At 48.0% G+C, this 12,072-nt stretch overlaps 1 protein-coding gene across 1 annotated transcript in view; it reads right to left on the minus strand.

Annotated features, from left to right (window-relative positions):
- MDGA1 (MAM domain containing glycosylphosphatidylinositol anchor 1) overlaps nt 1–12,072 on the minus strand; it is a 151,927-nt gene that overhangs the window by 82,453 nt on the left and 57,402 nt on the right. The window contains exons 5-8 of the mRNA XM_005503809.4: nt 11,493–11,625; nt 5,690–5,959; nt 4,960–5,289; nt 1,468–1,761 (exon numbers count right to left, since the gene is read on the minus strand). Of these exons, the coding sequence (XP_005503866.1) occupies nt 1,468–1,761; nt 4,960–5,289; nt 5,690–5,959; nt 11,493–11,625 (1,027 nt within the window). The remainder of the gene's footprint in view (nt 1–1,467; nt 1,762–4,959; nt 5,290–5,689; nt 5,960–11,492; nt 11,626–12,072) is intronic.

A 12,072-nucleotide genomic window follows, 5' to 3' on the forward strand; every position in this document is an offset into this window, starting at 1 on the left:
TTCCTGGGGTGACCAGGAGTCACCCCTCCTGCCATGTCCTGCCATGCCGCATACACCTGACACAGCCTGCCTTCCAAAGCAGCTTAAACTAAGATGCACATTTCTACCCTGCTTAAGGGAAGCTTCTCCACATACTTACCTAGATGGAAATCTGCACACATTTCTCTGTCCCTGTGCTGTAATTTAATTCCTGCCATGCTCCTGAATGGACAGACATAATTTTAGAAGAGGATCTTTGAATACTCAAAGTGCCTGCAAGATTTTGCACACCTTCATTACCGCTGCATTCACAGCAGCTCACATCTGTGAGCATAGTGTCTGGTCGGCTTCAACCAGGTTGTCAGCTCCCATCCCACTCCTCTTCTTCCCAGGGAGCCATCCCGGGAAGCGCATTGCAACATGTCTAACGAGCATTGCTGTGCTGTGCTTGGAGGCTCGTCGGTCGCAGACCAGAGGCAGTGTGCCAAAGTGAATATTAACCTGCTCCATACCTATCCCATGCCTGCCAGATCCACGCTGCTCAGAAGACTCTGCAGGAGTTCAGCCATTGTGCTGTCCCAATGGGACGAGGTCTGCGGGAAGGGCTATTCCTACAGCCACAGCTCCTTCCAGACCATGGCATTTAACTCAGCTGCCTTCTCCGTGTCTGAGTCAAAGTCTTGAAGGAGAGAGCACAGACCCCCATGCATCAAAACACACCTCAACAGCATGGGAGCTGAGCAGACACTCACTCCTCTGGAGGGAGAAACCACTAAAGGGACAGTCACCCAACGCAGACACCAGCAGCATCCCTCCCTCTATATTCACCTATATGAAGAGATATCACCTTCAAGCAGGGCTGGGAGCATCACCCATTGCTGAAATCATTCGATACACCACATGCTAAGAATCAGTTTTCCATTACTCACAGCTGTACTGCATGGAAACCATTTGGGATTACGCAGTCCATAGTAGGGTCTGCATAACGCTGCTTTTCAGGAAAAATGGTTCAGGCATGTTGAGAAATAACAGCTAGGGTAACTAAGTTGAAGAAAAGGTTGTGGGGTGGAAACGATCTAATTAACATTCATTCACTACCTTTTGAGCTTACAATCCTACTAACATACCCTGAAGGTATTTTACATATATGTAATGCACACAGATGCACACCTGTAAAACTGTTGTTCTGCACTCATCCACTGGTAGGGGAAAGGAAAGCATTACGTACAAACACACACAACACCTCTCCTTTCCACTTGCAACATGCTGGCCATACGGTATATCCTGCCCTCAGCCTTGTGTAGCCAAGGCAATTAAACACAAGCTGTTCAAAGGTCTCCAGACAAAAGAGATGTGTCTGTTCAGCCCAGTAAGAAAGGTCAACTCTGCATGAAAGCAGTACTAAGCATGTCAACCCTGCTCAGCCCACAGGCTTTTGTGCACACAGGCACTCAGACAGGTGCTCCAGTACTGTATGGTTGTACTCACACTGCACGTTGAGCTGCACCAAGGCTTCTCGGGGTCTGATGTTAAAGCCATTGTACCTGGCTGTCTGACACTTATAGGTCCCGCTCATTTCTCGGCTCACACTCTCCAGGCGCAGCTTCCCATCATATGTCTCCATTGTCATCATTCCTGAAGGCATGGGGGTTTCCTTATCTACCCGGGACCAGATGATGGGTGGCTTGGGCTTCCCTCGAACCTCACACAGCAGCTCAGCCCTGGAGCCCTCCCGGACAGTGATGGTGGACTGACCCTTAGGGACACTGATGGTTGGTGGCACTAAAAGGGAGACAAGAAAGGAATAATTTTACACTTAGTATCCAGGAAGCAAGGAACATTCTCAAGATTCTTTATGTTCAGGTCACACCAGCCATAAAGCCCAAAGGTTTCCATTTGACACAGTGCAACTCCTATGGGAACATACTGCTCATGTAAGTCATCCTACATGACGTCTGGAGCTGTGGGGTACCAAGGAAGATTTAGCAATGTTATCTCAATGCCAAGAGCAAGTACCAGCTGTACTGAGACATTCTCTCAGCTCCTACCCCTCTGTTTGCAAAATGCTTTCCAGCAGCAGAGCTAGCACAGATGAACCCACAGGTAAAAGCTTATTTGATCCATTTCTCCACTTCTGGTCAGCAAATTTCAAAATGGCACTGCAGTCTTTTCACCAAGAAATAGAAATTGTATCTGCCAAGGTATCTGGGTCCCTTACACAGGTCAGACTGAAACCAAGATATATAGGATTAGTCACATCTTGTAGATCACATCTCCAGCCTTATCAGACATTCAGGATCTCTGTTCAGTCCTAACCCACAGCAAGGAGCCAGCTCTGTTAAGTGTCTTTGCTTACTTTACACTGAGATTTACAGTGCACTGGTTATGTCTGGCCTCCTTTCCAGGCCAGGCTGGGAACAGCTCACCCAGTAGAACTGCTGGTGAACCAGGGCTAGAGCAGGAGGCACAGTAATACTCAAAAAATAGCCACCTATACACTGACAAAGCTTTGCTGATTAACAAAGCTCACAAGAAACCCAATGGCTGCAGCTAAAGGGAGTAGAGGTGTCAGTGGGGAGAGGTTTGTTTTTCACATCCCCAACTCCACCAAGAAGCCAGGAAGGGGATGTTTGTGCTAAAACCTGTGTAATATTGGCATTTGTATTAGGCTTCAGAGTTAACAGTTCTATGGAGGTAAATATGGCCACAATCATTTTCTGAAAGCTCCTTTTTCAGCCCTTACTGATGACAGTGGTGACACTTGGATTGACACTTAAATAACTGCAAGGGCCATGTACTTTGTTTCCATTTAAATCAAAGTTTAGAACTACGGAGGCTGTAACAAGCTGGTCTGACCAATGTTAGCTCAATTCAGCTCCAGCAAAGGAGAGTGTGCTACAGTAATTGCACACTTTACAACCCACAGCTGCTTTAAGAGCAAATTTAGGATGCCTCCAGCACAGTCTGCCTCTGCACTAACCTCCCTGTGCAAGAGGGAGGCCACATTTTCAATTTACAGGTCTCCTGTGGGCTGGGGAATCTCATCGCACCCTGTCCTGCATTGTGTAAAGGGATGACAGCACTCTTGGCACCAAGCACTGCTGGCAGCCTCTCACCTGGTGAGAGGCAATCTTCTCCATGGGGAAAAGCTCTAAATTGCATTTGAAGATTTTTCTTCTAATTAAAGCTATCTCCTCAGAGCCTCTCATTGGAGGCAGACACTTCGGTGAGCTCAGGCTTTGCGCAGTGGGGAAACATGGACCCACTGCTGCTGCCCTCCTGCTCTGACCCTGTGCTCTGGGGAAGCTCACTGAGTTTTCACGTTGGAACCACCCGTTGGAGGTGGCTCATGTCCGTTTACGGGGATGTCGCATGTTAGATGGTCTCAGCTGCCGTATGGAGAGCAGCCCCATTGGAGATGCCTGGTTTCACTCCCTGGGTCACAAAGCAGTTCTGCTGGCCCAGGTTGCCAAAGAGAGGCATCAGAACACACCGGGCTGCCCTCCTGCCCTTCCCAAGCATCCACATAGGCATGTGGGGCTCATCCTCCACCAACTGGGCCAGAACACAGAGCAACCTGCCACCACAGAAATCTCCTTTGAAGCAGTGGCCAGCTGGCTCTTGGACCGACACCTCCACCAACAGACACTGCCCCACCTTTTGATGGCGTCTCCCAGCCCCTGGCCACCTCCTACACTTGCAGTCTTAAACACAACTGCACTCTGCCATCTAGTGATCTTGGGCAAAAAGGATTGCTCCTGGAGGCAGCAGCCACACAGGGCCAGGAGAGCTGGCTTTGCACCAGGATTAAGGGGTTCCCCAGGTTTTGTTCCCTGTTGGTACAACAGGGATGATGCCTGCTGGCACAGAGAGAGCGCGCTACTTGCAGGGCTGCCAGCAGAAGGGATGCACCATCCTTTGGTGTTTTGTGGGTCCACGGCACAGTCCGGGTTCAGTCTCCAGGCTGCTAATGAGCACTGGGCATGGTCCCATTGGGAGCAGGCTGGCCCCAGTGTTTCTGTTGGGGGACAAGGGCTTCACAAAGCATCAAAAGCAGTCACAGCACCTTCTGCTTTTGCGGGGGGGAGGGGGGGTTGAAGTGAGCAATGTCCAGAGTCAAGACTGGGACCAGCCTGATCAATGGATCGAACACAACCAGGGACTAAGAAAAAATGTTTGGTGAAGGTTCAGGACAAAATCTGTGACCAGCTGGCCCCCTCAGGAATCCTCACCAGATTACTGGCCCAAAGCTGCTTTGTGCTGAACTGTCAAGGTCCTGGAAAGGCAGCAAGATGACATGATGTAATGGAGAGCAGAGCTGGACCCACCACTTCCCCAGAAGCAAAAAGACAGCCCTGGGGACCCTGCATTTCAGTCCCCAAGGTGGCTGACAAACACATGTACAAATTAGTCCTCTCTTCAGCAAGCCATGGGGTGAAGCTTTGACTCTGATTTTAAAGGAGGGGCATTTATAATACCTGGACTCCTACAGAGAGTGCCTAAGACAGATTGCAATTGCAATCCAGTAAACATTGAAGCTCTTCACACAATTTGCTGTGACAAATGATACCAATCTCCAAGTAGCTTTCTTTCTCTTTTTTTCCCTTCTGAGCAAAAGGACATTTGCAATTTGGTGAAATACCAGACCCTCTTACTTCCTTCTCAATTTGGAGCCTTCTTTGAGCCATCACACTCTAGACTTGCCTCTGTAGCTTTGACTGGACTCCACTTGAGACTTTTCATAGGGAGAAAACATAAAGGAAGATGTGCTTGCTGCACAACACATCTGGCAGAGGATCTGTAACTATTACTTATCTCCAGTCTCAGCCCAATGCTTGTCTGAGGATGTGATACTTTTTCCCACTGGGATTCAAGACATTCACGTGAGGCCCTTCAAAAAAGCCAGAGGGATGGTGGTGAGGGGCAGCTAGTGATGTCAACCACTCCCCTGAGGTCCCGAACTGCCACAGAGAGGCTCACCTGTCTCTGAGGAGATGTTCACCTCCACACTGAGGTCAGGAATGGGTGCTCCCTGGAAGGTAGCCACGCACAGGTAGGTGCCATAGTCACTGAATCTCAGGTCAATAATCTCCAAGCTGCAGGTCACAGGTGGAAGCTCGGGGTCATTCCGGGTGATGAGCAACCGGTCTGAGAACCTGGCTGGTTTCCCATTCTTGTACCAGGAATAGACAACCTTCTCCTGGGGGACAGCATCTACATGGCATGAGAGCTTCAAGTCCTGCCCTAACTGGATGGTCTCACTCTCTTTGATCACATCAGGGGTGATTTGAAACGTGGCATTCTTCATGGCTGGGATGAACACAAGTGCAAAACCAGTTAGGGACAGCCAAGTGTCTTGCATGGGACAGGACAACAGCTCTTTGCTCCTCAGGAAGGCAATATGTCCATGCAAAATCTGTCCGAAGACCTCCCACAGTTAGGTTCCCACAAAATATTCCCAGGGGTTCACATCTAGCAGTCTGGGACTGTTCTCCAGCCCAAGACAGTGCTACAGCCCAGGACAAGGGTGCAAGCAGTGCTAGCACAGCTGTTAGTCTGGGAGCACAGAAGCTTGCAGTGCCACTTCTGCAGAATAGTAATTGCTGCTAAGTATCACATTCACCCTCAGCTGTGCAAGAGAAGCCAGGAGAAATACAAATCTACCCCCTCCACTCTGAAAACCCATGCTCTGAGAAAAAGAGCAACTTACACCGCACCAGCAGGTTCACTGTCTTCTTTGCTGGGTTCCCCACGTTGTTGATGGCTGTGCAGTTGTAGTAGCCTGAGTCCTCCACGCGGATCCTCCAGATGGTGAGGTTGCCTCCTTGCACAAGGCTATTGGGAGGCATTGGGCCAGGAGAGTGAGACCAAACCACCTCTGGCTGTGGATCACCACCCGTCAGAGAGCACTGCATAGTGATGTTGTCACCAGGGTTGACCACCAGTGTCTCATTGACAGACAGCTTCAGAGCAGGCGGGGCTGGAAGGGGACAAAGAGAGACACTTCTGAGCTTGAAAATTACCTATCCACTTGCCTGTACACAGCTTCATACTTGCTAGGTTTTGTTCTTGGAGATGGCTGGTTTGAGTAGGGACAGCTGGAACAATCCATGAATTCATTACAAATACAAGGTGTTTGTGAACCTAAAGCATGATCATCACCATTTCTTTGAGTTAGAGCATTCTGCTCTGTTATGGTTCAGAAACACTGCAGGCAGGACCTCACACCATCCCAGAATGGAGGTCATACCTAAACCACTCCATCACTAATGCTTAGGATTGGGGCACAAGCTACATATGATATTTTAGCAGTGTTCAGTGCAGGTTCTCAAGGGCTTAGGACTCAGGTCAGAAGAAAAACCTTTGCAGCAGAAGAAGGGGTAATCAGAGAAAAACTGGCAACAGAAAACCCAAGGCTAGAGGCTTCTTGACTCCTGATGCAAGCAACTGCATCATGGCAGAAGTGCAATGGAAAGCCGCTCTAGTCGTGCCCTGCTTACCTGTGCTGCATTCAGCCCACTCCTCTGCAGACACCTCAGTGCCTCCTGCTCTCCCTGTGTGTAACTCCCCTGACTCTAGGCAGGCCCTGCAGAAGCAGCCCCGCAGAGAAGGCTTGACTGGTAGCTCCTGCTACAGCACCTGTTTTCCCCTTGCTGCAACACTATTGTATGAGTCCCAGTTAGTCTGCTTATGCCTTGGACAGAAATAGCAGAATGGACTGAGCCCTGAGAATGAAAAGGAAAAAAAAAAGCAGGAGAACAGAAGAATCAGTGTCACAAGGCACAGGAAACTGCAGCCATGGATTGAATTTAGCATCTCAGGACCTGAAACAAAGCAGGTTGGGAAGCTCCCCGGGATGTCTGTGTTTGCTGGACGGTTCTCACAGTCCCAAGGGAAGGTCAGGCAGAGCACCAGGTCCATGCCCAGACACAGCCTACTCCTTCTGCCCGGCCACCAGAGCTCCACCTTGATGGAGAGGTGAAGGAGAAAGGACAGGCTCAAAGAAGCCTGCTTGAACTCAACAGCTGTTTGTGTTCAAGGACAGCTGGGATTAAACCACTCCTCCCACAGAGTTGTCACTTCAAGAAGGAGTTTTGGGGAAGGTCTACCATTAAAAAAAGGACCTCAGCTATCATACAATATGCCTCTCCATTTCTCACACCCAACTAGACATCTTTGAGAGGCAAAGCCTTTGCCATGCAGTTGGCCCTTGCAGCTCAGAGCCTGACACAGAGGACCAGGACCTGTCTGCACCACAACAGATCATGACCAGCAGCTCTGCACCTGCACCTAACCTACTTCACCTCCTTCGCCTCCAGAGGTGTCAAATAGACTTTTCTATAGACCAAGTAACAGGGATTGTCTCTCATGTACGTCTGAACTACTAGGACTGATTCAAAATGTCTAGACAACATCTACTTTGAACACCCTAGTACCTGTTTTTTTGTTTATTTTACTTCTGTGCCCTTCTCACTACATGCCACACCAGCAACTGATCCAAAAACCTTCCCTTTGTATTCTCTATTTCATCCCATGAAAAGCCTTTTAAAGCCCTTGTCAGCATCATCACTGGTTCCATCCAGATGGAGCTGAGAAAGTAGCAATACCCAGCACAAAGGCAGGGAGTATGTTTTAAGTAACAGCCATAATAATGCAAAATAAGACATTGTTCCATATTCATGAAGCCTGATTTAACAGCATCATTATTTCTGCCTCTTCTCTCCCTGGACCTCGCGTTAATGAGCTGTGCTGGATTTGTGTTGGATCTCTGAATTACAGTCCATACAAACAAGGCGAGGAGGACTACTCGCTCCTCAGAACCAGCACCATAATTTAACAGCGCAACTACTGCTATGCTGGGATACTGCTTTGATGCACTGAGTCAAATGTCCTCTCCCTGGCCACAGTGCATGCTATTTGTTGATCTCTTCTCCCAAGTAGCAAGTAATAGGACAAGAGGAAATGGCCTCAAGTTGTGCTGGGGAGGTTTAGATTGGATATTAGGAAAAAAATTCTTCATGGAAAGGGTTGTTAGGCACTGGAACAGGCTGCCCAGGGAAGTGGTGGAGTCACCATCCCTGGAGGGGTTTAAAAGGTGTTTAGACGAGGTTCTTAGGGACATGGTTTAATGACAGTGTTAGGTTATGTTTGGACTTGATGATCCTGAGAGTCTCTTCCAATTGAAATGATTCTATGATTCTATTTGTGCCAGAGGTGGCCAGCTGTGCCTAAGGAAGAAAGTGAGTGCTCTGCCACCTGCACTGGCCATTTTGAGGACAGTGGCTGAAGTTCTTGAATTTCAGGAGGCCACAGCTCATGCTCAGAGCTTTTGACAGGTCTCTTTGCTGGAATCTTACAAACAGTGTGCAAGCGTTAATGCACGCTAATCAGCGAAGGAAGGATTCGCACATTCTCTCCAAGCTCCAGGTGATTTCATGAGATGCTGTGAAGCCCAGGAATGCAATATCCCAACTCACCATGGTCAGACAGGACACATTTCTGTCACTAACAGTCTGTCAGCTGAGTGTAGCTGACATCAAACAGCTGTTCCTGCCCTCTGACACTGAGCTGGTCTCAGGTTCACAGGGCACAGGCAAACTGACAGATGCAACATCTTGCTTGGGAGTCTCCATCCATCCCTGTCAGAGCCACAGAAAGGCTGAGACCAGCCTATGTCCAGAATGCAGATGTCAGAGTTGGGGAGCACAAACCAGAGGTCCTGCAGGCTCTGGTTAAGATTCGGGGCTGTGGCAGCATTTGATGTGCATATGGCTGATCAACACTCACCTTGCCCAGTTCTGGGCAAGGCAACATGGAAGAAAAGTGACATGCTGGTGTCTCCACTGCCTCCAGGCAGTGCCTGCCTCCAGGCAGGCTGTATGTGCATATAAGAGGGAGGCAGGGAAATGGCAAAGCTGTCACCTACACAGGTCCAGGCAGCAAACTCCCATGATGTGCCCCAAAATGGAGCCCTGGCTGTGGCAGCCTTCGTGGGCTCCCATTCCCACTCCTGTCAGCAGACAGAGGTTGACAGTCTGCAGACATTATTATGCAGGAGATGAATCTCATTTATTTGTAACCTGTGGCAATTCCTTTTGTTCTTGGCTCAGAAAACCTGCTGGCGGAGTCTGCCGAGCAGCACGGGGACCATTAAAAACAAAGAGTCGCTTTCAATTCCCTTTGAAGTCCAATTTGCTGCAGTAAAACTGCAGGAGAATTAACCAGCTGGGCTGCTTAATTTCACAGAAATCGAGAAAAGAGGAAAGCGTCAGCCTGACCCTGCCAGAGCAGGTGACGATAACACGGTGCTGAGCTGGTCCTGTGGCTCTGCGGACCAAAGCTGCTGCTCTAGAGCCACACAACAGCAGCAGGACAGAGGAGGAGCAGGGGAAACCTCCTTCTCATTACGGCTGCAGACCAAGAACGCATCCCATCCTGCAAGGGCCAAGCTGCTGACACACAGCTCGGGAGAAGCACAGCTCCTTGCCCGAGACTACAATTTGCCCAAAGGCAAATCCTGCCAGAGAAGCCAAAGTGAGCCAGATGAGGAACAGCACACAAACTGGGAAGAGAAGATTCCCCTGGCCAGACGTGACCTCACCCACCAATTCCCCTCTAGGTCTGTAGTTCTTTGGTCTATAAATATTTAAGGGACTGATTTCCGTGAGCCTCAGCACCCTTTGGGCGAAGCTGCTCAGGATTCTGGGGACAGCCAAGGCTACAGAGGCTGCTAAAGCACGAGCGCAAAAGAGAAAGAAAAGACCTCGCCAAAAAAGGAGAGAATTAAAGATTTTTCTTTAAATGTTTTCACTTCTATGCACAATACTACCTACAGGGCAAGTAAGCCAGATAATATTTCATGTTAAATACACTTGTGTTATTCAACACAAACACTGCTCAAACCCAATGCCAGCTTCACTTTCACTGACAGTTTCTAATGTAATTTGCCCAGGACACATTTTCCATGACCCCTTTGAGCTTTCAGTGTCAGGGTCCACTGTTAACTATGTATAAATAGGCATCTATAACTAAAAAACAGGAAAAACCCCCTAGATATATGTGTTGCGTGGTTCAGGTTCAGAGCTTAGGTAAGTACCTAAGAAATCGGTGTAAATTCACCCATATGAATATTTTCTGGTCTGGCTAAAACCTGAAAAGATGTCTTTCTCACTCAAGTAATTGGGCTGGACTGAAAAGAAGAATAGTTTCCCTGTGCTTGGGCTGGCAGGGGGGAGTGGACATGAAGAGAAATTTGGTTTTCTAACTCTTCAAAGGTAAAGACACAACAGGGAGGAAGAGCTGTATGAGATCACTTTCTTCATCATGAGCACAAGATAAGTTTATAAAGGGAATATTCCAGCATTTGCTACAGTCTCATCCTGAGAGAAATTCAGGCAGCGGTGTGAGATGCTCAAGACATGTTCAGAGTTCTTACTATGTAGAGAATATTTTTTTTCTGACATTAGCTATAGTTCACTTTCTTAAGCTCATTATTTTTCTTCTTTCTATATAAAATGAAGTAACTACTGTTCGGCACCTTAGGCTCACGTCAGATCAATAAACATAATGTATACAGTATCAACAATAGCTCATCAACAGTTGGCAACATCAAAAGAGTTCTGTTTCCATTACGCAAAGATGACACAAGGGATGCAGACTGCTTTGTGTTACATTAGAGAGGTGAATAATTCAAACAACTACAATGCCTTTCTTTCTGATCATGGAATACCCCAAGGCTGGAAGCGATTTCTTGACATTTACTTATTGTTTGAAACTATTCAATACATGTAGGGGCTTTGTGGGTGGGTTTGTTTTTGTGGGTGTGGGTTTGGGTTTGTTTGTTTGTCTGTTTTTTCCCATGGACAGGTTGAAATCAGGTCCTTATAAGTATTTGGTACATGATAGTTACCAGTCAGTTAGTGTAGGTCAAAGCAAGAGGCACCAAACTGATTCTGTTCACAACTGGAGGCACACTCAAGTACTGCCAGTATAAACAGCAGTGTAAAATTTATTTATTGGGAAGGCACTGGAGATATTTGCTTTCCATAAACGTTGGCACCAGCGGAGCCTATTAGCGGGGAGGTGCTGAGAGTGCATCCTGGCAAACCAGGCCAGAGTCACACAGGAATGAATTATTTGTAAGAACTCCTGCAGCATCTGCCCCACTCTGGACTGTATCGAATCTATTTTTAAAGTCACTTAGAATGATAAATAAATAAAACAGTGTCTGGATTAAAAACTACATAGTGCCTCAACACCTACACGTAGTTTGTTTTAATGATCTCATGGCAGGGCTGGCCAAGGCACTGGCTGTATGCAGAGCTACAAGAAACTAGAGCATCCCCGGCCACAAAACTTCTGCATGAAGTATTTGTAATCCCAGCAGCCATGTACATGAATGTGAGGTGCTCCAGGCCCTGGACAGGGTGCTGTGTTCCCCTCCTGCAGGGGTAATGGCTGTTGAGCAGACAAGGGGGCGGAGGGCTGTGGGGACCCTCTGTGTCCCCTCTTACCTGTGGTATTTGTGAGCTGGAAGGTGATGGATTTGTCAGGGATGCTGCAGACATTGCGGACGGACACCTGGCACGTGTAGCTGGCGTAATCCTGGGGCCGCAGGTTCTTCAGCTTCAGGACTTTGGTTTCACCCTGGGAGTTGTGGAAAAAAAGGGAGGAAAAAAAAGACACAGGTGTACAAAAGCACATCTCATCACTGCAAGTCCATAGTCCGCCCCAAAGTTTACAGACTGCCAGCAGCTCCCATCAAAACCTCAAGGAACCGTGCAGACTCTAAGCCCCCCTAGCTATATATAAAGGTGACATAAAATGTTTGCAGTGGTAACTCTACCTCCAGGATTTCTCAAAACACCCAGCAACTGACTGACATTTAACTTGAAAGCACTGCCAAACAGGTCTAGGCATAATTTTTCATCAACTGTCATCAGAGTCATCTTGCTGAACTTGAAAAATCTTAAACGTCCCAGAACAGACCCCGTGATCTCACACTGAGAGGTTGGTAGGAATCCAAGGGATGTCACTGAGGTCTCAACATCGCAAAACCAACGTAAATCAGAGCAGGTTAATATGGCTTAAATA

The sequence above is a fragment of the Columba livia genome, chromosome 3 (assembly GCF_036013475.1).
Source record: "Columba livia isolate bColLiv1 breed racing homer chromosome 3, bColLiv1.pat.W.v2, whole genome shotgun sequence".
NCBI classification, from domain to species: Eukaryota; Metazoa; Chordata; class Aves; order Columbiformes; family Columbidae; genus Columba; species Columba livia.